The sequence below is a fragment of the Stegostoma tigrinum genome, chromosome 34 (assembly GCF_030684315.1).
Source record: "Stegostoma tigrinum isolate sSteTig4 chromosome 34, sSteTig4.hap1, whole genome shotgun sequence".
Taxonomy (NCBI): Eukaryota; Metazoa; Chordata; class Chondrichthyes; order Orectolobiformes; family Stegostomatidae; genus Stegostoma; species Stegostoma tigrinum.
Genome location: NC_081387.1, coordinates 19,064,309 through 19,090,951, shown reverse-complemented (window position 1 = coordinate 19,090,951; position 26,643 = coordinate 19,064,309). Strand labels below are relative to the sequence as shown.

The 26,643-nt window shown below is 49.9% G+C and overlaps 1 protein-coding gene across 2 annotated transcripts in view; it reads right to left on the bottom strand.

Annotated features, from left to right (window-relative positions):
• The window catches only part of LOC125467682 (fibrous sheath CABYR-binding protein-like), a 52,101-nt gene that overhangs the window by 21,066 nt on the left and 4,392 nt on the right, over positions 1-26,643 (bottom strand). Inside the window, exons 2-3 of one of the 2 annotated variants that reach the window (XM_048563836.2) lie at positions 4,742-5,070; positions 1,988-2,206 (exon numbers count right to left, since the gene is read on the bottom strand). In XM_048563836.2, the coding sequence (XP_048419793.1) occupies positions 1,988-2,206; positions 4,742-5,023 (501 nt within the window). In that variant the 5' untranslated portion in view covers positions 5,024-5,070. The remainder of the gene's footprint in view (positions 1-1,987; positions 2,207-4,741; positions 5,071-26,643) is intronic. The other variant, XM_048563837.2, reaches the window with a different exon arrangement.

Below are 26,643 nucleotides of genomic sequence, written 5' to 3'. Positions count from 1 at the left end.
GGAGTGGAAGGGAGTGGGTGAGAGAGGCAGAGATGGAGAGAAAGAGAAAGGAAGAGAGAGAAGGGGAGAAAGAGAGAAAAGGAGTGAGAGGGAGAAACGGGGAGAGTGAAGCAGAAAGAGCAGGAGAAAAGAGAGAAGTGAGGCAGTGAAAGAGAGAGAGAATGAGAGACAGATTGAGAAAGAGAGAGTGGGAAAGATTGAATGAGAGAGAGAAGGGAAGAAATAGGGAAAGGGGAGAAAAGGAAATAAAGGAAGAGAGAGAGGGAGGGACAGAAAGGGAAAGGGAGAAACAGAAGTAGAGGGAGAACAAGAATGGGAGAGGAGAAAAAACAGAGAGAGAGATTGAGTGACATTAATGTCATCCACTCCTGGTGTAATAATTGAGTATTACAGCACCAAAAGAGGCCCTTCGGCCCATGAAGTGCATGCTGGTCATCAGGCACTTCTCTACTCTAATGCAAAGTCAGGATGGTGAGTGGCTTGGAGGGGAACTTGCAGGGGGTAGTGTTCCCATATGCCTGCTGCCCTTGTCCTTCTGGATGGCAGTGGTCGTGGGTTTGGAAAGTGCTGTCTGAGGATCTTTGGTGAATTTCTGCAGTGCATCTTGTAGATAGCACACACTGCTGCTACTGAGTGTCGGTGATGGAGGGAGGGGATGCTTGTGGATGTGGTGCCAATTTAGTGGGCTGCTTTGTCCTGGATGGTGTCGAGCTTCTTGAGTGTTGTTGGGGCTGCACCCATCCAGGCAAGTGGGGAGTATCCCATCACACTCCTGGCTTGTGCCTTGTAGATGGTAGACAGGCTTTGGGGAGTCAGGAAGTGAGTTACTCACCACAGTATTCCCAGATTCTGGCCTGCTCTTGTAGCCGCTGTGCTAATGCAGTGAGTCCAGTAGAGTTCCTGGTCAATGGTAACCCCCAGGATGTCGATGGTGGGGGATTCTGTGTTGGTAACACCATTGAACATCAAGGGGCAGTGATTAGATTCTCTCTTGTTTGTGATGGTCATAGTCTGGCATTCATGTGGTGCCAATGTTACTTGCCACAATGAGGGGTGATCTCATTGAAACATATGGGTTTCTTAACATGGGATTCTTGACAGAGTAAACGCTGAGAGGATATTTCCCCTCATGGGGGATTCTAGGATCAGTGGGAATCATCTCAGGATAAAGGGGTGGCCATGAGGAAGACTGAGATGAGGATGAATTTCTTCTCTCACTGGGTTGTGAGCCTTACGACAGAGAGCTGTGGGCAGAGCAGAGCTCTTGTGTATATTTAAAGCTAAGATATCAGATTCTTGATCAGCCGGGGAAGCAAGGGTTCTGCAGAAAGGGCAGGAAAGTAGATGCGAGGAAGCAGCCATGATCCGAATGAAAGTCAGATCAGTCTCAAGAGGCTGAATGGCCCCTTGACCTAGAAGGCCTAGAGCCTTCATCAGAAAAGGGGGATGGGGAGGGGATTCTGAAATAAATAGGAGAGAGGGGGAGGTGGACCGAAGATGTATAGAGGAGAAGATAGGTGCAGAGGAGAGCATGGGTGGGGAGGTGGGGAGGGGATAGGTCAGTCCGCGGTGGACGGACAGGTCAAGGGGGCGGGATGAGGTTAGTAGGTGGGAAATGTTGCCTTCTGCCCTTGCCCAGCCCAGGGTGTGACTCCCAGCCCACGGTGACGTTTCACTCCCTCTCTCTCTTCCACTGAGGCTGTTGGGCTTCTCCTGTTCTCAGTTCTCTTTTCCAATGCTCGCTGTTCTTTGATGCCTCGCAACAGCCGTTACCCACCCCCTACAGCACTGAGTGACGAGCCCCCTCCTGGAACAAGGCACTCATTTCAACGATGCCAATGAGGAACAGGTAACAAAGGCTGGGACCAGTCGGTGATGCCCTCTAAAGAATTACTGAAACAAAACGCAATGCAGTCACGGCCCACCACCAAGGCGATCTCAACCCATAGATCCAGGACGCGGCATTTCCCAATTTCCCGACACTCACGGTACTGTATCTGTCGCTGGTGTCCAGAAGTGACAGGGAGCGCCGGCGGGGCTTCGCGCTGCCCAGATTACAGCCCTCCCGGGCCTGGCATCCTCTGTCCTCCTGCCTCCCACCTGCAGGCTCATCGGGTGGGCTCGCTTGGCCACCCTGGGAGGGGGCGTCTGTCGATTGAGCTGCGGTCGCCTCGGAGCCCTCCCGATCACCATCGCTGTGTCCACCCTGAGGTGAGAGGGTGGCACTGGTCAGCACTGCACCGTTCGCAATCCCAGGGCGTTCCCCAAAAAGTCTCACCCCAACCACCGAAAACCCACCCTGCGTCCACCCCAACCTGCCTGCCCACCACCCCACCCCGCCAACCCAGGTTAGGTTGGGAGAGGCAATGGCCTGGTGGTATTATCACTGGACTGTTATTCCAGAGACCCCCCCCCCCTGCCAGATAATGTTCTGGGGAAACTGAGACAACAAGGTGTAGAGCTGGATGAACACAGCAGGCCAAGCAGCATCAGAGGAGCTGGAAAACTGACGTTTCGGGCCTGGACCCTTCTTCAGAAATTCTGGGGACCTAGGTTCGTATCCCGCCACGGCAGATGGTGGAATTTGAATTCAATAAAAAATCTGGAATTAAGAATCTAACGATGACTATGAATCCATGGCCCATTGTTGAAAAACCCCATCTGGTTCACTAACGCCCTTTAGGGAAGGAAACTGCCATCCTTACTTGGTCTGGCCTACATGTGACTCCAGACCCACAGCAATGTGGTTGAATCTGAACTGCCCTTTGGGCAAATAGGGATGGACAATAAACGCTGCCTGGCCAGCGATGCCCTCATGCCATGAACGAATAAAGAAGAATAAAGGCTTCCATCTGAACCTGTTGCAGGCCTGCTCCTCATAGGCCCTGCTACTCAATGCTTGGAGAAGGTTAAGAATTCCTGATGTTCTGATGCTCTCACCAAGGAATAGGGCTAAAGGACAATCTACTCTCGCTCAGGATGGCCAGGGAGACCTCCGGTAACTGGAACTCTGAGAATGTGTCTCCTCCCGAGCGCTCGCGCCTACCGGGGTAACTCACTCACATCCTATTGTTCATTCAGGCATTGACCGTGGTCTGGTACAACATCTACATGAGACAGGATTGTTACCAGGGAGACTGGGCAGCGTTCTGAGAGCTTACTCAGATGGGGCAGTCCTAGGGACAAGATTGTCTCCATGTGTAACTAAAGGGTGGCTTGGTGACAAGATACCAGCCTCTGTGCAGTTATTTCAGCATCCGCATGGCTCTCCCCTCCAAAAATCCCACTTACCATGTCCGGACTACAAAATGTAGAGGGTGAAGTATGCCATTCAGCCCATCGAGTCTACTCTGCCATTCAATGAGAAGTGGCTGCTCTAATAACACACAGCTCCACTTTCCTGCCTTTTCCCCACATCCTAGATTACCCGACTGATTAAAAATCTCTTTATCTCTGTCTGGAATAGACCTAAAACCCAGCTTCAAAAATTATAGAATCCCTATAATGCAGAAATAGGCCACTCAGTCTATTGAGCCCATACTGACCCTCTGAAGAGCATCCCACTCAAACCCAGCAGCCCCACCCTTCGCATGGCCAATCCACCTAACCTACACATCCCTGTTTAGCTTGGCCAATCCACCTAACCTGCACCTGTCTGGGATGGACAAGCATATGGGCGTACATGGAATAGTGTAGGTTAGATTGACTTCAGATCGGTATGACAGGTCGGCACAACATCGAGGGCCGATGGGCCTCTACTGTGCTGTAATGTTCTACGTATGAGGAAACCGGAGCACCCGGAGGAAAACCATGCAGACATGGGGAGAATGTGCGAACTCCACACAGACAGTCGCCTGAGGTTGGAATTGAGCCTGGGTCCCTGGTGCTGTGAGGCAGCAGTGCTAATCATTGAGTCACCGTTTCATCCACTAGTCTAAAGAATTCCAGAGATTCACTAATCTCTGAGCGAAGAAATTCCTCCTCATGTCTGTCTTAAATTCCTATTCTGAGACGATGTGAAGACATGTCCCAGACTCTCCCATAAGGGGAAATGACCTTTCCACATTTACCCTGGCAAGTCCCTTAAGAAGTTTGGGTGCTTTGGTGAGTCCAACTCTCATCCCTCTAAATCCCAGGACATATCTAGTCAACCTCTACCTGGAAGACTTTCTCTCCATTCCTGGACAGTCAAACAAACCTTCTCTGGGCTGCCTCCAATGCCAGAATATCTCTCTTAGATAAGGGGCTCAAAACTGTTACAACATACTGTCAAAAATATTCCAGCTGTGGTTGGAGCAGGGACATGTATAATTTTAGCAAAACCTCCCTATTTTTACATTCCATTCCCTTTGAAATAAAGGCCAGAATTACATTTGCCTTCCCTATTCCCCACTAAACTTGGAGGCTACTTTTTTGTGATGCATAGATGAGGATTCCCAAATGTAGCCTTCCGCAGTCTTTCTCCATTGAAGTAGGATCTTGCTCTTCAATTCTTCCCACTGGAGCACAGCATCAGACATTATCATGCAATATTTTCCATCTGCACGGTTATGCTTAACCTGTCTGTAATTAACCTTCCCACCTATTTTAGTGTCAGCCACAGAAGCTGGTTTTAACTAACCCCCCGCCATTCCCTCCCAACTCAGGAACAATGATGTCCAGATGTCGGAGGAGAGGAGCTGTATGTGGAAAGAGGAGGGGAGTGAGGGGAAGATATCGGGGAGGACAGAGGGGAACTCACCAGGCAGGGTTCTGTGGGGCACTTGGATTCTGAACAGGTTGGCACAGGTGGTGTTACATTCTGATCAACTCCGTCCGATTGTCCGCCCCTCATCCCTTCGGAGATGGTGTCCCTATGTTCGGCAGTGATCTCTGAGTGATCGAGCAGCCATTCTCCTCCAACCACTTCCGTGAAATATTCCTGTGGCCAGTCAGAGCTGCTGCATGGACGGGTTGGGTCACTAAGCTGGACTACAGCCATCCCCCTCTCCCCATCTGTGTCCGCCGGATCTACTGCATCCATTCTCCTCTCTCTCTGTCTCCCTGTCTCTCTACTTCCAGCTTCTAACACTGTAACACATAGAGAGAAGGTTAACAAAGCTGCCATTCAGATTTCACTTTGATAAGACGAGACAAAGACAGCACAATCCTTACAATGGGCAGTCACAACACAAATGCAGCTAGTGTGAGAGACACAGCAAGCTGACACGAACAGAAGTCACACAGTACCCAGATAGCACATTTTCAAAAATTTGGCTGACAACCGACAGAATCGCTTTGGCTGGTTTGTCTGAAGTACTGGCACAGAACAACACGTTGGTACCTGAGTGACTGAGGGGATTGGGCCAATGCATCATCTGAAAGACAGCGCTTCACAGTGTGGCACTCCCTCAGTACTGACCCTCTGACAGAGCGGCGCTCCCTCAGTACTGACCCTCTGACAGTGTGGCGCTCCCTCAGTACTGACCCTCTGACAGTGCGGCACTCCCTCAGTACTGACCCTCTGACAGTGCGGCACTCCCTCAGTACTGACCCTCTGACAGTGCGGCACTCCCTCAGTACTGACCCTCTGACAGTGCAGCACTCCCTCAGTACTGACCCTCTGACAGTGCGGCACTCCCTCAGTACTGACCCTCCGACAGTGCGGCACTCCCTCAGTACTGACCCTCTGACAGTGCGGCACTCCCTCAGTACTGACCCTCTGACAGTGCGGCACTCCCTCAGTACTGACTCTCTGACAGTGCAGCACTCCCTCAGTACTGACCCTGTCACAGTGTGGCACTCCCTCAGTACTGACCCTCTGACAGTGCGGCACTCCCTCAGTACTGACCCTCTGACAGTGCGGCACTCCCTCAGTACTGACCCTCTGACAGTGCGGCACTCCCTCAGTACTGACCCTCTGACAGTGCGGCGCTCCCTCAGTACTGACCCTCTGACAGTGTGGCACTCCCTCAGGACTGACCCTCTGACAGTGCGGCACTCCCTCAGTACTGACCCTCTGACAGTGCGGCACTCCCTCAGTACTGACCCTCTGACAGTGCGGCGCTCCCTCAGTACTGACCCTCTGACAGTGCGGCACTCCCTCAGTACTGACCCTCTGACAGTGTGGCACTCCCTCAGGACTGACCCTCCGACAGTGCGGCACTCCCTCAGTACTGACCCTCCGACAGTGCCGCACTCCCTCAGTACTGACCCTCTGACAGTGCGGCACTCCCTCAGTACTGACCCTCTGACAGTGCGGCACTCCCTCAGTACTGACCCTCCGACAGTGCCGCACTCCCTCAGTACTGACCCTCCGACAGTGCCGCACTCCCTCAGTACTGACCCTCTGACAGTGCGGCACTCCCTCAGTACTGACCCTCTGACAGTGTGACACTCCCTCAGTACTGACCCTCTGACAGTGCGGCACTCCCTCAGTACTGGCCCTCTGACAGTGCGGCACTCCCTCAGTACTGACCCTCTGACAGTGCGGCACTCCCTCAGTACTGACCCTCTGACAGTGCGGCACTCCCTCAGTACTGACCCTCTGACAGTGCGGCACTCCCTCAGTACTGACCCTCTGACAGTGCAGCACTCCCTCAGTACTGACCCTCTGACAGTGCGACACTCCCTCAGTACTGACCCTCTGACAGTGCGGCACTCCCTCAGTACTGATCCTCCCACAGTGCGACACTCCCTCAGTACTGACCCTCTGACAGTGCGGCACTCCCTCAGTACTGACCCTCTGACAGTGTGACACTCCCTCAGCACTGACCCTCTGACAGTGCGGCACTCCCTCAGTACTGACCCTCTGACAGTGCGACACTCCCTCAGTACTGACCCTCTGACAGTGTGGCACTCCCTCAGTACTGACCCTCTGACAGTGCGGCACTCCCTCAGTACTGACCCTCTGACAGTGTGACACTCCCTCAGCACTGACCCTCTGACAGTGTGGCACTCCCTCAGTACTGACCCTCTGACAGTGTGGCACTCCCTCAGTACTGACTCTCTGACAGTGTGCACTCCCTCAGTACTGATCCTCCCACAGTGCGACACTCCCTCAGTACTGACCCTCTGACAGTGCGGCACTCCCTCAGTACTGACCCTCTGACAGTGTGACACTCCCTCAGCACTGACCCTCTCACAGTGCAGCACTGACCCTCTCACAGTGCAGCACTTCCTCAGTACTGACCCTCTGACAGTGCGGCACTCCCTCAGTACTGACCCTCTGACAGTGCGGCACTCCCTCAGTACTGACCCTCTGACAGTGTGCACTCCCTCAGTACTGACTCTCTGACAGTGTGCACTCCCTCAGCACTGACCCTCTGACAGTGCGGCGCTCCCTCAGTACTGACCCTCTGACAGTGCGGCACTCCCTCAGTACTGACCCTCTGACAGTGCGGCACTCCCTCAGTACTGACCCTGTGACAGTGCGGCACTCCCTCAGTACTGACTCTCTGACAGTGCGGCGCTCCCTCAGTACTGACTCTCTGACAGTGCGGCGCTCCCTCAGTACTGACCCTCTGACAGTGCGGCGCTCCCTCAGTACTGACCCTCTGACAGTGCAGCACTCCCTCAGTACTGACCCTCTGACAGTGTGGCACTCCCTCAGTACTGACTCTCTGACAGTGTGGCACTCTCTCAGTACTGACCCTCTGACAGTGCGGCGCTCCCTCAGTACTGACCCTCTGACAGTGCAGCACTCCCTCAGTACTGACCCTCTGACAGTGCGGCGCTCCCTCAGTACTGACCCTCTGACAGTGTGGCACTCCCTCAGTACTGACCCTCTGACAGTGCGGCACTCCCTCAGTCCTGACCCTGTGACAGTGCGGCGCTCCCTCAGTACTGACCCTCTGACAGTGCGGCACTCCCTCAGTACTGACCCTCTGACAGTGCGGCACTCCCTCAGTACTGACCCTCTGACAGTGCGGCGCTCCCTCAGTACTGACTCTCTGACAGTGCAGCGCTGTGGTCATGAACCACGAGTTAAAAACAGAAAATGCTGGGCCTGTTGCTTTGTCTGTGTGGAGCGTCGCAGTGTTCTCGTTTCAGTGCAGTGAACCTTTTCCTGGTGTGAGCGAGTGAAAATGCGTTCAGTGTCCGTGCACATTTCAGGCCTCCAACACAAATGGAAACATTCTTTGTTTGATGAATTGGGTCCTGTACTTGAATGTCTGCAGTGACTCTCTCAGCCACGTCTACTGACTCAGCCTCACGAGTGTTGTTCCCTGAGCCAGCAAAGCCTCAAACCACAGGGTAGCCTGAGTCAGATGTTAGCTACACGCCCTCAAACTCTCCCTGGCCTGTGGAAAATGGCTACATTCCTGCCTTGGGCAAGTGTTGGAATCACGTCCTTGTCATGTGGCTGGGCATCCACTTCCCGGGAGATTCACAGAGGGGCAGCCAACAAGGCTCAAAGGAGCTGGGATAACAGGACGAGGACATTCAGCCCCTCTAGTGTATTGTGTCATTCAGTGGGATCATAGCCAGGCTGCATCTGATAGCCATCCTTGTACCTTGCCCAGCAGATTCCTTCACCTCACAACTAAACCACAATTAAAATTACCCCTGACTGAATGATTAGAGACTGCGTAGTACTGTGGTAGGGACTGTGGTAACATTCAATAAGAGCCTGGTGCTGAGACATAGTTCGAGCTCAATTTCAACTCTTCAAATCTATACTGGCTGCTGGGGTTTGGGGGCTGTTTTCATTGCTTCTATGCACGCGCTTTGGATATTTTATCAAATACCTCGTCTCAGGCCAGTCTTTTTAATCCTTGGCGCCAACGGTGTTACACAGAAGGAGGTGTTCAAAGGATATTTTGAACAAGAGTATTATTCTCTAATGGTCTGTCAAGCTGCTTCACTTAACTTGATCAGTCCAGGAGATGAGTCGAAGACAGTTCTGGAGGGTTAACCATCCAGAGAGGCAAAAACAACACAGCATGGCACAGCAAAACCTGCCAACTCGCTGTGGCAATCACATGGTATTGGTCGGGTGAGGCACTAAGCATTGGCTGCTTGTGTACTTCGAGATATTGCCCTGCACTAACGAGCAAAATTACCTGAAATATTCAAGCAGAGTGACAAAATAATGGGTGACAGAAAACAAAGATCTGAAACGATCAGTTTGGCTCAGACACAGGAAGTGACAGGTATTGTTTACAGCTTGTTGAGAAATCAGGGAAATGTGTGGTGAGATGTGTTGAAGAGACAGCACAGTGCGACTGTTGGCAGCAACAACCCTTCAGTACTCAGACGGCACAGTGACTGGGTACAGAAACAGACTGTCAGTGCGCAGAGGGCACAGTGACTGGGCACAGAGACATACTGTTAGTACGCAGAGGGCAGAGTGACTGCGTACAGAAACACACTGTCATTACTCAGAGGGCACAGTGACTCGTTACAGAAACACACTGTCAGTACTCAGAGGGCACGGTGACTGTGTACAGAGACACACTGTCAGTACTCAGAGGGCACGGTGACTGGGTACAGAAACACACTGTCAGTACTGAGAGGGCAGAGTGACTGGGTACAGAAACACACTGTCAGTACTCAGAGGGCACAGTGACTGGGTACAGAGACACACTGTCAGTACTCAGAGGGCACAGTGACTGGGAACAGAAACACACTGTCAGTACGCAGAGGGCACAGTGACTGGGTACAGAAACACACCGTCAGTACTCAGAGGGCACTGTGACTGTGTACAGAAACACACCGTCAGTACTCGTAGGGGACAGTGACCGGTTACAGTAACACACTGTCAGCACTCAGAGGGCACAGTGACTCGGTACAGAGACACATTGTCTGTACTCCGAGGGCACGGTGACTGGGTACTGAAACACACTGTCAGTACTCAGAGGGCACAGTGACTGGGTACAGAGACACACTGTCAGTACTCAGAGGGCACAGTGACTCGGTACAGAGACACACTGTCAGTACTCCGAGGGCACGGTGACTGGGTACTGAAACACACTCTCAGTACTCAGAGGGCACAGTGACTGGGTACAGAAACACAATGTCAGTACTGAGAGGGCAGAATGACTGGGTGCAGAAACACACTGTCAGTACTGAGAGGGCACAGTGACTGGGTGCAGAGACACACTGTCTGTACTCCGAGGGCACAGTGACTGGGTACAGAGACACACTGTCTGTACTCCGAGGGCACGGTGACTGGGTACTGAAACACACTGTCAGTACTCAGAGGGCACAGTGACCGGGTACTGAAACACACTGTCAGTCTCAAAGGGCACAGTGACCGGTTACTGAAACACACTGTCAGTGCTCACAGGGCAGAGTGACTGGGTACAGAAACACACTGTGATTGCTCAGAGGGCAGGGTGATTTGGTGCAGAAACACACTGTCAGTACTGAGAGGGCACAGTGACTGGGTCCAGAAAAACACTGTCAGTGCTCAGAGGGCACAGGGACTGGGTACAGAAACACACTGTCAGTACTCAGAGGGCACAGGGACTGGGTACAGAGACACACTGTCAGTACTCAGAGGGCACAGTGACTGGGCACAGAAACACACTGTAGGTGCTCAGAGGGCACAGTGACGAAGTACAGAAACATAGTGTCAGGACTCAGAGGGCACAGTGATTGAGGCTGAAACAGACTGTCAGTGCGCAGAGGGCAGAGTGACTGGGTACAGAAACACACTGTCAGTACTCAGAGGGCACAGTGACTGGGTACAGAAACACACTGTCAGTACTCAGACGGCAGAGTGACTGGGTGCAGAAACACACTGTCAGTACTCAGAGGGCACAGTGAGCGGGTACAGAAACACACTGTCAGTGCTCACAGGGCACAGTGACTGGGTACAGAGACACACTGTCAGTACTCAGAGGGCACAGTGACTGGGTACAGAGACACACTGTCAGTACTCAGAGGGCACAGGGACTGGGTACAGAGACACACTGTCAGTACTCAGAGGGCAAAGTGACTGGGTACAGAAACACACTGTCAGTACTCAGAGGGCACAGGGACTGGGTACAGAGACACACTGTCAGTACTCAGAGGGCACAGTGACTGGGTACAGAAACACACTGTAGGTGCTTACAGGGCACAGTGACGAAGTTCAGAAACATCGTGTAAGGACTCAGAGGGCACAGTGATTGCGGACTGAAACAGACTGTCAGTGCGCAGAGGGCAGAGTGACTGGGTACAGAAACACACTGTCAGTACTCAGAGGGCACAGTGACTGGGTACAGAAACACACTGTCAGTACTCAGAGGGCACAGTGACTGGGTAGAGAAACACACTGTCAGTACTCAGAGGGCAGAGTGACTGCGTACAGAAACACACTGTCAGTACTCAGAGGGCACAGTGAGCGGGTACAGAAAAACACTGTCAGTACTCAGAGGGCACAGTGATTGGATACAGAAACACACTGTCAGTACTCAGAGGGCACAGTGACTTGGTAGAGAAACACACTGTCAGTACTCAGAGGGCACAGTGACTGTGTACAGAAACACACTGTCAGTACTCAGAGGGCACAGTGACTGGGAACAGAGGCACACTGTCTGTACTCTGAGGGCACAGTGACTGGGTACAGAAACACACTGTCAGTACTCAGAGGGCACAGTGACTGGGTACAGAAACAGACTGTCAGTCCTCAGAGGGCACAGCGACTGCATCCAGAAACACACTGTCAGTACTCAGAGGGCACAGTGACTGGGTTCAGAAATACACTGTCAGTACTCAGAGGGCACAGTGACTGGGAACAGAAACACACTGTCAGTACTCAGAGGGCACAGTGAATGGGTACAGAAACACACTGTCAGTGCTCTGAAGGCACAGTGACTCGGTACAGAACCACACTGTCAGTACTCAGAGGCCACAGTGACTGTGTACAGAAAGATACTGTCAGTACTAAGAGGGCACAGTGACCGGGTATTGAAACACACTGTCAGTGCTCATTGGGCACACTGACCGGGCACTGAATCACAGTGTCAGTCCTCAGAAGGCACAGTGACCGGGTAGTGAAACACACTGTCAGTCCTCAGAGGGCACAGTTACTGGGTACAGAAAAACACTGTCAGTGCTCAGAGGGCACAGTGACTGGGTACAGAAACACAATGTCAGTAATCAGAGGGCAGAGTGACTGGGTACAGAAACACACTGTCAGTACTCAGAGGGCACGGTGACTTGGTACAGAAACACACTGTCAGTACTCAGAGGGCACAGTGACTGGGTGCAGAAACACACTGTCAGTACTCAGAGGGCACAGTGACTGGGTACAGAAACACACTGTCAGTACTCAGAGGGCACAGTGACTGGGTACAGAAACACACTGTCAGTACTGAGAGGGCAGAGTGACTGGGTACAGAAACACACTGTCAGTACTCAGAGGGCACAGTGACTGGGTACAGAGACACACTGTCAGTACTCAGAGGGCACAGTGACTGGGTACAGAAACACACTGTCAGTACTCAGAGGGCACAGTGACTGGGTACAGAGACACACTGTCAGTACTCAGAGGGCACAGTGACTGGGAACAGAAACACACTGTCAGTACTCAGAGGGCACAGTGACTGGGTACAGAGACACACTGTCAGTACTCAGAGGGCACAGTGACTGGGTACAGAAACACACTGTCAGTACTCAGAGGGCACAGTGACTGGGTACAGAGACACACTGTCAGTACTCAGAGGGCACAGTGACTGGGAACAGAAACACACTGTCAGTACTCAGAGGGCACAGTGACTGGGTACAGAGACACACTGTCAGTACTCAGAGGGCACAGTGACTCGGTACAGAGACACACTGTCTGTACTCCGAGGGCACGGTGACTGGGTACTGAAACACACTGTCAGTACTCAGAGGGCACAGTGACTGGGTACAGAAAAACACTGTCAGTGCTCAGAGGGCACAGTGACTGGGAACAGAAACACACTCTCAGTACTCAGAGGGCACAGTGACTGGGTACAGAAACACAATGTCAGTACTGAGAGGGCAGAGTGACTGGGTACAGAAACACACTGTCAGTACTGAGAGGGCACAGTGACTGGGTACAGAGACACACTGTCTGTACTCCGAGGGCACGGTGACTGGGTACTGAAACACACTGTCAGTACTCAGAGGGCACAGTGACTGGGTACAGAAAAACACTGTCAGTGCTCAGAGGGCACAGTGACTGGGAACAGAAACACACTCTCAGTACTCAGAGGGCACAGTGACTGGGTACAGAAACACACTGTCAGTACTCAGAGGGCACAGGGACTGGGTACAGAAACACACTGTCAGTACTCAGAGGGCACAGTGACTGGGTACAGAGACACACTGTCAGTACTCAGAGGGCACAGTGACTGGGTACAGAGACACACTGTCAGTACTCAGAGGGCACAGTGACTGGGTACAGAAACACACTGTCAGTACTCAGAGGGCACAGTGAATGGGTACAGAAACACACTGTCAGTGCTCTGAAGGCACAGTGACTCGGTACAGAACCACACTGTCAGTACTCAGAGGCCACAGTGACTGTGTACAGAAAGATACTGTCAGTACTAAGAGGGCACAGTGACCGGGTATTGAAACACACTGTCAGTGCTCATTGGGCACACTGACCGGGCACTGAATCACAGTGTCAGTCCTCAGAAGGCACAGTGACCGGGTAGTGAAACACACTGTCAGTCCTCAGAGGGCACAGTTACTGGGTACAGAAAAACACTGTCAGTGCTCAGAGGGCACAGTGACTGGGTACAGAAACACAATGTCAGTAATCAGAGGGCAGAGTGACTGGGTACAGAAACACACTGTCAGTACTCAGAGGGCACGGTGACTTGGTACAGAAACACACTGTCAGTACTCAGAGGGCACAGTGACTGGGTGCAGAAACACACTGTCAGTACTCAGAGGGCACAGTGACTGGGTACAGAAACACACTGTCAGTACTCAGAGGGCACAGTGACTGGGTACAGAAACACACTGTCAGTACTGAGAGGGCAGAGTGACTGGGTACAGAAACACACTGTCAGTACTCAGAGGGCACAGTGACTGGGTACAGAGACACACTGTCAGTACTCAGAGGGCACAGTGACTGGGTACAGAAACACACTGTCAGTACTCAGAGGGCACAGTGACTGGGTACAGAGACACACTGTCAGTACTCAGAGGGCACAGTGACTGGGAACAGAAACACACTGTCAGTACTCAGAGGGCACAGTGACTGGGTACAGAGACACACTGTCAGTACTCAGAGGGCACAGTGACTGGGTACAGAAACACACTGTCAGTACTCAGAGGGCACAGTGACTGGGTACAGAGACACACTGTCAGTACTCAGAGGGCACAGTGACTGGGAACAGAAACACACTGTCAGTACTCAGAGGGCACAGTGACTGGGTACAGAGACACACTGTCAGTACTCAGAGGGCACAGTGACTCGGTACAGAGACACACTGTCTGTACTCCGAGGGCACGGTGACTGGGTACTGAAACACACTGTCAGTACTCAGAGGGCACAGTGACTGGGTACAGAAAAACACTGTCAGTGCTCAGAGGGCACAGTGACTGGGAACAGAAACACACTCTCAGTACTCAGAGGGCACAGTGACTGGGTACAGAAACACAATGTCAGTACTGAGAGGGCAGAGTGACTGGGTACAGAAACACACTGTCAGTACTGAGAGGGCACAGTGACTGGGTACAGAGACACACTGTCTGTACTCCGAGGGCACGGTGACTGGGTACTGAAACACACTGTCAGTACTCAGAGGGCACAGTGACTGGGTACAGAAAAACACTGTCAGTGCTCAGAGGGCACAGTGACTGGGAACAGAAACACACTCTCAGTACTCAGAGGGCACAGTGACTGGGTACAGAAACACAATGTCAATACTGAGAGGGCACAGTGACTGGGTACAGAAACACACTGTCAGTACTCAGAGGGCACAGTGACTGTGTACAGAAACACACCGTCAGTACTCAGAGGGCACAGTGACTGGGTACAGAAACATACCTTCAGTACTCAGAGGGCAGAGTGACTGCATACAGAAACACACCGTCAGTACTCAGAGGGCACAGTGACTGAGTTGAGAAAATTAAAATTGCAGTCAATTAAACAATACGCTGGAAGAAGAAGGAACTTTCACACATGTATATTCCATCATGATGATGCTGCCTACTTCTGCAAGCAAAGCACAAGACTGACAAACTTGCTTCAATCTCCTTTTTGCTAACACGAAGTGGATGAACCATCCTGATCTCCGGCTCGTCTTACTTAGTTCACTCCACGTGATCCCAATTAATGTTGTGGAGGCACCGGATAGTGCAAAGGTTATGGGCCCTGACAACGTTCCAGCAATAGTCCCGAAGATTTGTGGTCCAGACCTTTCCACTCCAACAGCCCACCTGTTTCAGCACTGTTTCATCTCTGGAATCTACCCGATGATATGGGAAATTGTCCACTTATGCCTTCTTCATCAAAAGCAGGACAAATCCAACCCGGCCAGTTAACACCATATCAGTGTACCCTTGATCATCAGTGAGGTGGCAGAGGTGTTGCTGGCAATGATATCCGGCAGTTTTCACATCATTCAAATGCCAGGCATTATCCATCACCGACAAGAGAATAATTAACCACAACCACTCAACAATATAACCATCATTAAATCTTGCACTATCATCATCCGGGTTATTGCCATTTACCAGAAACTCAACTTGGCCCATCACATAAACTGTGTGGCTACAAGAGCATGTTAGAGGCTAAGAACACTGTCGCGAGTAGCTCAGCTCCCCACTCACCACAGCCTATCCATCGTCTACAAAGTACAAGTCAGGAGTATGATGGAATACTCCTCATTTGCCTGGACGGGTGCAGCTCTAGCAACACTCAAGAAGCTCAACACCATCCAGGACAAAGCAGCCCTCTTGATTGGCACCACATCCACAAGTATTAACTCTGTCTACCACCATTTCTCAGAAGCACCAGCGTGTCCTACATATGAGATGCACTGCAGTCACCTGCCAAGATTCTTCTGACAATAATTTCTACCTCAAAGGGCAAGGGCAGCAGAGATACGGGCACTCCACCACATGCAAATTCCCCTCCGAGTCAGTCACACTTCCAACTTGTAGATATATTGCCGTTCCTTCACTGTCGCTGGGTTTAAATCCTGGAATTCCCTCCCTGATGGCAATGTGTGTTGATCTACAGCACATGGACTGCAGCAGTTCAAGAAGGCAGCTCACCACCACCTTCTCATGGGGCAACTTGGAACACTAATGCTAAAGGAATGCTGGTCTAACCAGGAACACCCACATTCCAGGAAAGAATTCCTGAAAAGGTATCGCTCGCACTCTGTTAGTTTCCATGGTGTCACCATGTTGAAAGGAGCGATCTCTCTCAGTAAATCTTACTGAAGGAAGAGAGGCCTGTTTTTATCTGCGAGTGAGCCTAATTCCTGGAGCTGCTGCTATAGCTCTTACTTCAGGGTTTTTAATCTGGCCTTTGCTTTTAATCTTCTGCATTGTCTGAGGCCATGGCAAACATGTAGGACACCAACAGATTTATAATAAGACTCTCTCTGGTTACTCCACTGAGCAAAAACATCACCAGTGAGCTGGTCATGCTGGTCTGGTAGAGGATCACTGTGGATTCTAATCCCAAATGGTGTGAGCTTCAATTGATTTTAGTTTATTTTTATTTGGTTTATTGTTGTTACATGTACCTAAGTACAGTGAAAAGTTTTGTTTTGCGAGCAGTGCAGGCAGATCATGGCAAACAAGGGCACACAGATCATAGGGTGCTTGGATGGAGTGACGAGCACAGGTTACACTTGTGCACAGGAGGTGCAAGATCAATATTATTCGAATTCGGAGAGGTCCATTCAGCAGTTTAATAATGACAGAGAAGAAGCTGTCCTTGAACCTACTGCTGCGAGTGTTCAAGCTTCTGTATTTTCTGTCTGATGGAAGATACTGTAGGAGAGCATTACCAGGATGGGAGGGGTCTTTGATGATGTTGGTCATCTTTCTGTGGCAACGAGAAGTGTAGATGGAGTCAATGGATGGGAGGTTGCCTGTGGCCTGGGCTGAGCATTCTGCATTTTCTTACAGTCCTGGGCAGAGCAGTTGCCATACTAAGCCATGATGCACCCAGATAGAATGCTTTCCATGGTGCATCTGTAAAGGTTGGTGAGGGTCCTTATGGACATGCTAAATTTCTTGAGGCCCCTGAGGAAGAGGCATTGTTGAGCCTTTCTTGACTGTCGCTCCTACATGGGAGGTCCAGGACAAACTGTTGGGCTTCACTTCCAAAGCCTGCCTTTATTGCCGATCCCTCAATCAATGAGGCAGTGGTGATGAGTTTCTCTTGTCAAGGGGCTGCAGCCCATTTGGTTTTCAATTGCTCCTTTGAACATCTCCCATTGTTTATTCATTGCCGTATCTTCTCGTCTCTTCGCCCAGTCAACTGTAACCAGCTCACCGCTCATGCCTACATAATCTACCTTGTTTTGGGTTGAAGGCTGTTGTTTGTAATGAGACCCTACAATTGTAAGAACTAAGAATACGCTGTTCAGCCCCTTGAGTCTGCTTGGCCATTCAATGGAATGATCCTGCATTCCTCACATCTCCTTTCCTGCCCCTTCTGCGCAATTGGGTAATTTTGTATCAAGCTTGATGTTGAGTTCAATTGTATTAAGATCACTATTTCCCAGTGGATCAGTTACCACAACTCTATTGATTAACCCTTGATGCATTGCACATGAATAGATCTACTGTCGCTTTATCCCTCATTGATTCCTCAGCTTATTGCTTCAGGAAACTGTCATGAAAACATTTTGTGAACTTCTCTTCCAGACCATCTTTGCTAATTTGATTGGTCCAGTCGATGTTATATTGGGATGTAGATTTGTAGACATATAGATGTAGAGAAAGTCGATATAGATATTGAGGTTTTGGTCAAGAATACAAAGGAGGCATGTGTCAAGTATAGGCAACTGGGATCAAGTGACTCTGCTGAAGAGTATAAGGGGTGTAGGGGCATTCATAAGAGGGAAATGGGGGGAGGATGCAAAAAGGGAATACGAGATAGTTTTGGCAGATAAAGTTAGGCATAATCCAAAGAGATTCTACAAGTACATTAAGAGCAAAAGAGCAACTAGGGAGAGAATAGGACCCCTTAAAGATCAATGAGGTTCTCTATATGTGGAACCACAGGAAGTGGAAGAGATACTAAACAAATATTTCACTTCAGTTTTTACTGTGGAGAAAGACATGTTGGCTAGGGAACTTGAAGAAATAAATATTAACGTCTTGAACACAGTGCACGTTACAGAGTAGGATGTCCTGAAAATACAAAAAGTTAGATCAATCCCTGGGACCAGATCAGGTGTTTCCCAGAACATTGCAGGAAGTTAAGGAAATGATTGCTGGGCCCCCTGCTGAGATATTTGTATCACCTACAGCCATGGATGAGACGCCGGAAGACTAGAAGTTTGGCTAATTTGGAGCCATTATTTAAGAAAGGCCGTAAGGAGAAGAATGGGAACTGTAGATTGGCGAGCCTGGCCTCAGTTGTGGGTAAATTGTTGTGGGGCAGGTAGGATTTGGAGAGGCAGGGGCTAATTGGAGTAGTGAGCATGGCTTTGTGCAAGGGAAATTGTGTCTCACAGAATTGATTGAGGATGTGACCACAAAGATAGATGAAAGCAGTATAGTAGACATTGTTGATGTGGACTTTAGTGAAGAGTTTTACAAGGTTCCGCATGGTAGACTGCTAGGTAAAGTTAGATCACATGGGATTCAGGGAAAGCTGCCAATTGGATACAAATTTAGCTTGACAGCAGGAGACAGAGGATGGTGGTGAAGGGTTGTTTTTCAGACTGGAAGCCTGTGACCAGCAGTTTTACCCAGGGCTTGGTACTGGGTCTACTTTTGTTTGTCAATTACAAAAAAGATTTGGATGAGAATTTAAGAGTTATGATCGGTATGTTTGCAGATGACAACAAAATTGGTAGTACAGTCGACAGGGAAGAAGGTTATCTGAGATTACAAAGGGATCTTGATCAATTGGGTCAATGGGGCTAAGGATTGGTAGATAGAGTTTAATTTAGATAAATGTGAGGCATTGCATTTCGGTAAAACAAACAAGGGCTGGACTTACACAGTTAATGGTACGGCCCTAGGCAGTGTTGTTGAACAGAGAAACCTAGGGGTTTAGGTACATATTCCTTTGAAATTTGTGTCACAGGTAGACAGGATGGCTAAGAAGGCATTTAGCACACTAGTCTACATTGTTCAGTCCTTTGAGTATGGGAGTTGGGATGTGATAATGCAATTGTATAGAAGGTTGGTGAGGCCACTTTTGGGGTATTGTGTCCAGTTCTGGTTTCCCTGTTGTAGGAAGGATTTTATCAAGCTGGAGACCGTTCAGAAAAGATTTACCAGGATGTTGCCGGGAACGAAGAGTTGAAATTATGAAGAAAGGCTGGAAAGGCTGGGACTTTTTCACTGCAACACAGGAGGTTATGGGGTGACCTTATCGAGGTTTATAAAATCATAACAGCTAAAGATAAAGTAAATAGCAAATTTACTATATTTACCTAGGATGGGGGAGTTCAAAACTAGAGAGAACAGTTTTAAAGTGAGAGGAGAGATATTTAAAAGGGAACTGAGGGTCAACTTTAGACACAGAATGTGGTTCAGTTGTGAACTTCCAGAGGAAGTGGTAGATGTAGGCACAGATACAACATTTAAAAGTTATTTAGATAAGTGCTTGAATAGGAAAGGTTTAGAGGGACATGGGCCAGATACAGGCAAATGGAACTAGTTTAGTTTGGGGAACTTGATTGGCATGGACTGGTTTGACCAAAGGGTCTGTTTCCATGCTGTATGGTTCTATGACTGTGACTCTTTGAAAGGACACAAATCCCCCACGACAATTGTATTCTTATGGCTACAGACATTAATAACTACATGTTCAGTGCTCTGTCTAGAGTTTTAACTACTGTGTAAACAACTCCCAGCTACATTTTCTGGTCCTTACATTGCCTAATCTCTACTCATATTGATTCGATTTCCTGATTCGCTGATATAAGATCCTATGTCGTGAAAATGCTTCAGTCATTCTTCATTTTTTCAGCTATCTCCCCACTTCTTCCTGTTCTGCTTTCTTTTACTGCCCATGTTTTCGAAACATTGTGCATGTTGGAATATTCATTGCGTCGCCTTGGTCATCCACGATGATGCTTCTTCAACGATGATTAGTTCGAAGTTTGAACATAATTATTAAGTGATGTCTGATTTTTGGCACCCACACTCTTTCTGTGGAGTTCACTCTCCCATGCATTATTACCACGAAACCCTGTTTAACAAAGTGTGGAGCTGGATGAACACAGCCGGCCCAGCAGCATCTCAAGAGCACAAAAGCTGACGTTTCGGGTCTAGACCCTTCATCAGAGAGGGGGATGGGGGGAGGGAACTGGAATAAATAGGGAGAGAGGGGGAGGCGGACCGAAGATGGAGAGTAAAGAAGATAGGTAGAGAGGGGAGTATAGGTGGGGAGGTAGGGAGGGGATATGTCAGTCCAGGGAAGACGGACAGGTCAAGGAGGTGGGATGAGGTGGTAGGTAGGAAATGGAGGTGCAGCTTGGGGTGGAGGGAAGGGATGGGTGAGAGGAAGAACAGGTTAGGGAGGCAGAGACAGGCTCGGCTTGGGATGCGGTGGGGGGAGTGGACGAGCTGAGCTGGTTGTGTGGTGCAGTGGGGGGAGGGGAAGAACTGGGCTGGTTTTGGGATGCGGTGGGGGAAGGGGAGATTTTGAAGCTTGTGAAGTCCACGTTGACACCATTGGGCTACAGGGTTCCCATGCGGAATATAAGTTGCTGTTCCTGCAACCTTTGGGTGGCATCATTGTGGCAATGCAGGAGGCCCATGATGGACATGTCGTCTGAGGAATGGGAGGGGGAGTTGAAACATTTCAACTCCCCCTCCCATTCTTTCAACTCCCCCTCCCATTCCTCAGACGACATGTCCATCATGGGCCTCCTGCAGTGCCACAATGATGCCACCTGAAGGCTGCAGGAACAGCAACTCATATACCGCTTGGGAACCCTGCAGCCCAATGGTATCAATGTGGACTTCACCAGCTTCAAAATCTCCCCTTGCCCCACTGCATCCCACAACCAGTCCAGCCTGTCTCTGCTTCCCTAACCTGTTCTTCCTCTCACCCATCCCTTCCTCCCACCTCAAGCTGCACCTTCATTTCCTACCTACCACCTCATCTCACCTCCTTGACCTGTCCATCTTCCCTGGACTGACCTATCCCCTTCCTACCTCCCCACCTATACTCTCCTCTCCACCTATCTTCTTTTCTCTCCATCTTCGGTCCGCCTCCCCCTCTCTCCCTATTTATTCCAGTTCCCGCACCCCATCCCCCTCTCTGATGAAGGGTCTAGGCCCGAAACGTCAGCTTTTGTGCTCCTGAGATGCTGCTTGGCCTGCTGTGTTCATCCAGCTCCACACTTTGTTATCTTGGATTCTCCAGCATCTGCAGTTCCCGTTATCACCATGAAACCCTGTGTTGGCCATCCCTTTCAGCTCTTCTTTGTCCAATGCTTTTTTATTGCCTCAGCTTCTATCTTTGATGGATAAAGTCCTGCCCACCTTCTGTAAACTCACAGCATGCCCGCCCACTCTGATGATATTTGCTTGTGCTCCCTTTTGTTTGTAAGCTGTGTTTCTTCTTGACACACAATGACTACCAACATTTTTATTGCACCAGATATTCTGCTTTCTCTTTATCTTTTCAAGCTCGCCCTCATTCGAACTCTCCCCCTCCACCTATTTTATTGCAAAGCCCCAGTCCCTCCAAACCCACTGTCAGCCTTGAATATGAGACCCACCAATAGGCTGGTCCAACCAGAGGTCAGGTGTAGGCCATCTCAGTGGCACAACTTCCTCCCTTTCCCATCAAGATGCCAATGTCCCATCAATCAGCCCTTCGTTTCTCCCAAATAAATCTTTGAACCATACAGTGTAGCATGTCCTGTGAGACAGACTAACGCACAGTGCATACTATGTCCTGTTACACAGGCTAACATACAGTGTAGTCATCATAGAATCACTACAATGTGGAAACCAGCCACTCGGCCCGACAAGTCCACAGCAGCCCTCCGAAGACCATCCCACCCATTCCCCTATCGCTGATTTCTCCATGTTTAACCCATCTAACCTAAACCCTAAACATTCTTGGGCATTACGGGCAATTTAGCAGGGCCTATCCACCTAACCAGCACATCTTTGGACTGTGAGAGGAAACCGGAGCACCCGGAAGAAACCCACACAGACAAGGGGAGAATGTGCAAACTCCAAATAGATAGTGACCCGGGGGTGGAATCAAACCTGATCACTGGCGCCATGAGGCATCAGTGCTAACCACTGAGCCACTGTGCTGTGCGTACACCGTATAATATAACGCAGGCTAACATAAGGTGTAGCATGTCCTGTTACACAGGTTAACACACAGCGTACATGCGTCCTGTAATAAAAGCTGACATGCAGTCTGCCATTTCCTGTTACACAGGCTAACAGGCAGTGTACCATGTCCTGTTACACAGGCTAACAAGCAGTGTGCCGTTCCCTGTTACACAGGCTAACATGAAGTGTACCATGTCCTGTTACACAGGCTAACATGCAGTGTACCATGTCCTGTTACACAGGCTAAAATGCAGTGTACCATGTCCTGTTACAAAGGCTAACATGCAGTGTACCGTGTCCTGTAACACAGGCTAACATGCAGTGTACTGTGTCCTGTAACACAGGCTAACAAGCAGTGTATCATGTCCTGTTACACAGGCTAACATGCAGTGTACCATGTCCTGTAACACAAGCTAACATGCAGTGTACCATGTCCTGTTACACAGGCTAACATGCAGTGTACCGTGTCCTGTTACACAGGCTAACATGCAGTGTACCATGTCCTGTAACACAGGCTAACATGCAGTGTACCATGTCCTGTTACACATGCTAACATGCAGTGTACCATGTCCTGTAACACAGGCTAACATGCAGTGTGCCGTGCCCTGTTACACAGGTTAACATGCAGTGTACCATGTCCTGTAACACAGGCTAACAGGCAGTGTACCATGTCCTGTAACATAGGTTAACATGCAGTGTACCATGTCCTGTAACACAGGCTAACATGCAGTGTACCATGTCCTGTTACAAAGGCTAACATGCAGTGTGCCATGTCCTGTTACAAAGGCTAACAGGCAGTGTACCATGTCCTGTTTCACAGGCTAACATGCAGTGTACCATGTCCTGTAACACAGGCTAACATGCAGTGTACCATGTCCTGTTACACAGGTTAACATGCAGTGTACCATGTCCTGTAACACAGGCTAACATGCAGTGTACCGTGTCCTGTTACACAGGCTAACATGCAGTGTGCCATGTCCTGTTACACAGGCTAACAGGCAGTGTACCATGTCCTGTAACACAGGTTAACATGCAGTGTACCATGTCCTGTTACACAGGTTAACATGCAGTGTACCATGCCCTGTTACACAGGCTAACATGCAGTGTACCATGTCCTGTTACACAGGCTAACATGCAGTGTACCATGTCCTGTTACAAAGGCTAACATGCAGTGTGCCATGTCCTGTTACAAAGGCTAACAGGCAGTGTACCATGTCCTGTTACACAGGCTAACATGCAGTGTACCATGTCCTGTAACACAGGCTAACATGCAGTGTACCATGTCCTGTTACACAGGCTAACATTCAGTGTACCATGTCCTGTTACACAGGTTAACATGCAGTGTACCATGTCCTGTAACACAGGCTAACATGCAGTGTACCATGTCCTGTAACACAGGCTAACATGCAGTGTACCGTGTCCTGTTACACAGGCTAACATGCAGTGTGCCATGTCCTGTTACACAGGCTAACATGCAGTATACCATGTCCTGTTACACAGGCTAACATGCAGTGTACCATGTCCGGTAACACAGGTTAACATGCAGTGTACCATGTCCTGTAACACAGGCTAACGTGCAGTGTACCATGTCCTGTAACACAGGCTAACATGCAGTGTACCGTGCCCTGTTACACAGGCTAACATGCAGTGTACCATGTCCTGTTACACAGGCTAACAGGCAGTGTACCATGTCCTGTTAGACAGGCTAACATGCAGTGTACCATGTCCTGTAACACAGGCTAACATGCAGTGTACCATGTCCTGTTACACAGGTTAACATGCAGTGTACCGTGTCCTGTAACACAGGCTAACATGCAGTGTACCATGTCCTGTAACACAGGCTAACATGCAGTGTACCGTGTCCTGTTACACAGGCTAACATGCAGTGTGCCATGTCCTGTTACACAGGCTAACATGCAGTATACCATGTCCTGTTACACAGGCTAACATGCAGTGTACCATGTCCGGTAACACAGGTTAACATGCAGTGTACCATGTCCTGTAACACAGGCTAACGTGCAGTGTACCATGTCCTGTAACACAGGCTAACACGCAGTGTACCGTGCCCTGTTCCACAGGCTAACATGCAGTGTACCATGTCCTGTTACACAGGCTAACATGCAGTGTACCATGTCCTGTAACACAGGCTAACAGGCATTGTACCATGTCCTGTTACACAGGCTAACAGGCTGTGTACCATGTCCTGTAACACAGGCTAACATGCAGTGTACCACGTCCTGTGACACAGGTTAACATGCAGTGTGCCATGTTCTGTAACACAGGCTAACATGCAGTGTACCATGTCCTGTTACACAGGCTAACAGGCAGTGTACCATGTCCTGTTACACAGGCTAACATGCAGTGTACAAAGACTTGTAATCCAGTATGACATACAGTTGACCATGCCCTACACAGGCTAACATACAGCATACCATGTCCTTTAAAAAAAGCTAATATACAATGTAGCATATGTTGTAACACAGGTGAACATACAGCATACCATGTCCTGCAGACAGGTGAACATGCAGTCTACTGTGTTCTGTTACACAGACGAACATACAATGTAGTGTGTGCTATAACACATGGTAACTTACAGTGTAGCATGTCCTGTTTTACAGATTATCATGCAGTGTACCGTGTTCTGTTATACAGATTAACATACACGTCCTGTAACACAGGCTAACATACAACGCACCATGTCCTGTAATGCAGGATAACATACAATATACCATGTTCTGTAATGCAGATTATCATGCAATGCAGCATGTCCATTAAGACGGGCTAACATGAAAGTCTAATTTGTAACGCAACATCTTGTGACATGGCACATGCACAGTCACTCTGGCTTGTGGCAGCCTGACAAGCCTGTGAAGAGGCTTTTCCGGTGATACAGATTGACGTTAGGTGCAGTGATGGTTGAGTGCACCTCTGCAACAGGGCCTGGTTGCAATCACACCAATAAACACAAGTTCCTATACCAAGAGCAGGAACTGACCTCAGTGAGGCGCACAAACAATATCTTCCTGGTAACTTTCTTCCAACAGACAGTATTTAACGTTGTCTCCTATTTCCCAAGTCTGTTTGCTGAGGTCAAATACATCATGCTGTATAATACAGACGCCATTTATTACCTAAGACCATCATTGGTCTGTTCAACGTAGAAGGGTGTCATTTTCAACACCATTATTGTGTGATCGCCTCGACACATGCAGGGATATGTGCGGGTTATTGGTTTACAGACAGAGTGCCAAACAGTGAGAAATCAACAGGCAGATGTTGATCACGCTCACCCAGACATTTGTGCCAAACTCAACAGTTACAGTTTGAAATTACCACTCGGAAATTGAAATTCAGAACACAGGGTGACATCCCACAGTGGAACTGAGGGAATGTTGCACCGTCAGAGGGTCAGTACTGAGAGGGTACTGTACTGTTGGAAGGTCAGTACTGAGGGAGTGCCGCACTGTTGGAAGGTCAGTACTGAGGGAGTGCCGCACTGTCAGAGAGTCAGTACTGAAGGAATGTCGCACTGTCAGAGGGTCAGTACTGAGGGAGTGCCGCACTGTCAGAGGGTCAGTACTGAGGGAGTGCCGCACTGTCAGAGGGTCAGTACTGAGGGAGTGCCGCACTGTCAGAGGGTCAGTACTGAGGGAATGTCGCACTGTCAGAGAGTCAGTACTGAGGGAGTGCCGCACTGTCAGAGGGTCAGTACTGAGGGAGTGCCGCACTGTTGGAAGGTCAGTACTGAGGGAATGTCGCACTGTCAGAGAGTCAGTACTGAAGGAGTGCCGCACTGTCAGAGGGTCAGTACTGAGGGAGTGCCGCACTGTCAGAGGGTCAGTACTGAGGGAGTGCCGCACTGTCAGAGGGTCAGTACTGAAGGAGTGCCGCACTGTCAGAGGGTCAGTACTGAGGGAGTGCCGCACTGTCAGAGGGTCAGTACTGAGGGAGTGCCGCACTGTCAGAGGGTCAGTACTGAGGGAGCGCCGCACTGTCAGAGGGTCAGTACTGAGGGAGTGCCGCACTGTCAGAGGGTCAGTACTGAGGGAGTGCCGCACTGTCAGAGGGTCAGTACTGAGGGAGTGCCGCACTGTCAGAGGGTCAGTACTGAGGGAGCGCCGCACTGTCAGAGGGTCAGTACTGAGGGAGCGCCGCACTGTCAGAGGGTCAGTACTGAGGGAGTGTCGCACTGTCAGAGGGTCAGTACTGAGGGAGTGCCGCACTGTCAGAGGGTCAGTA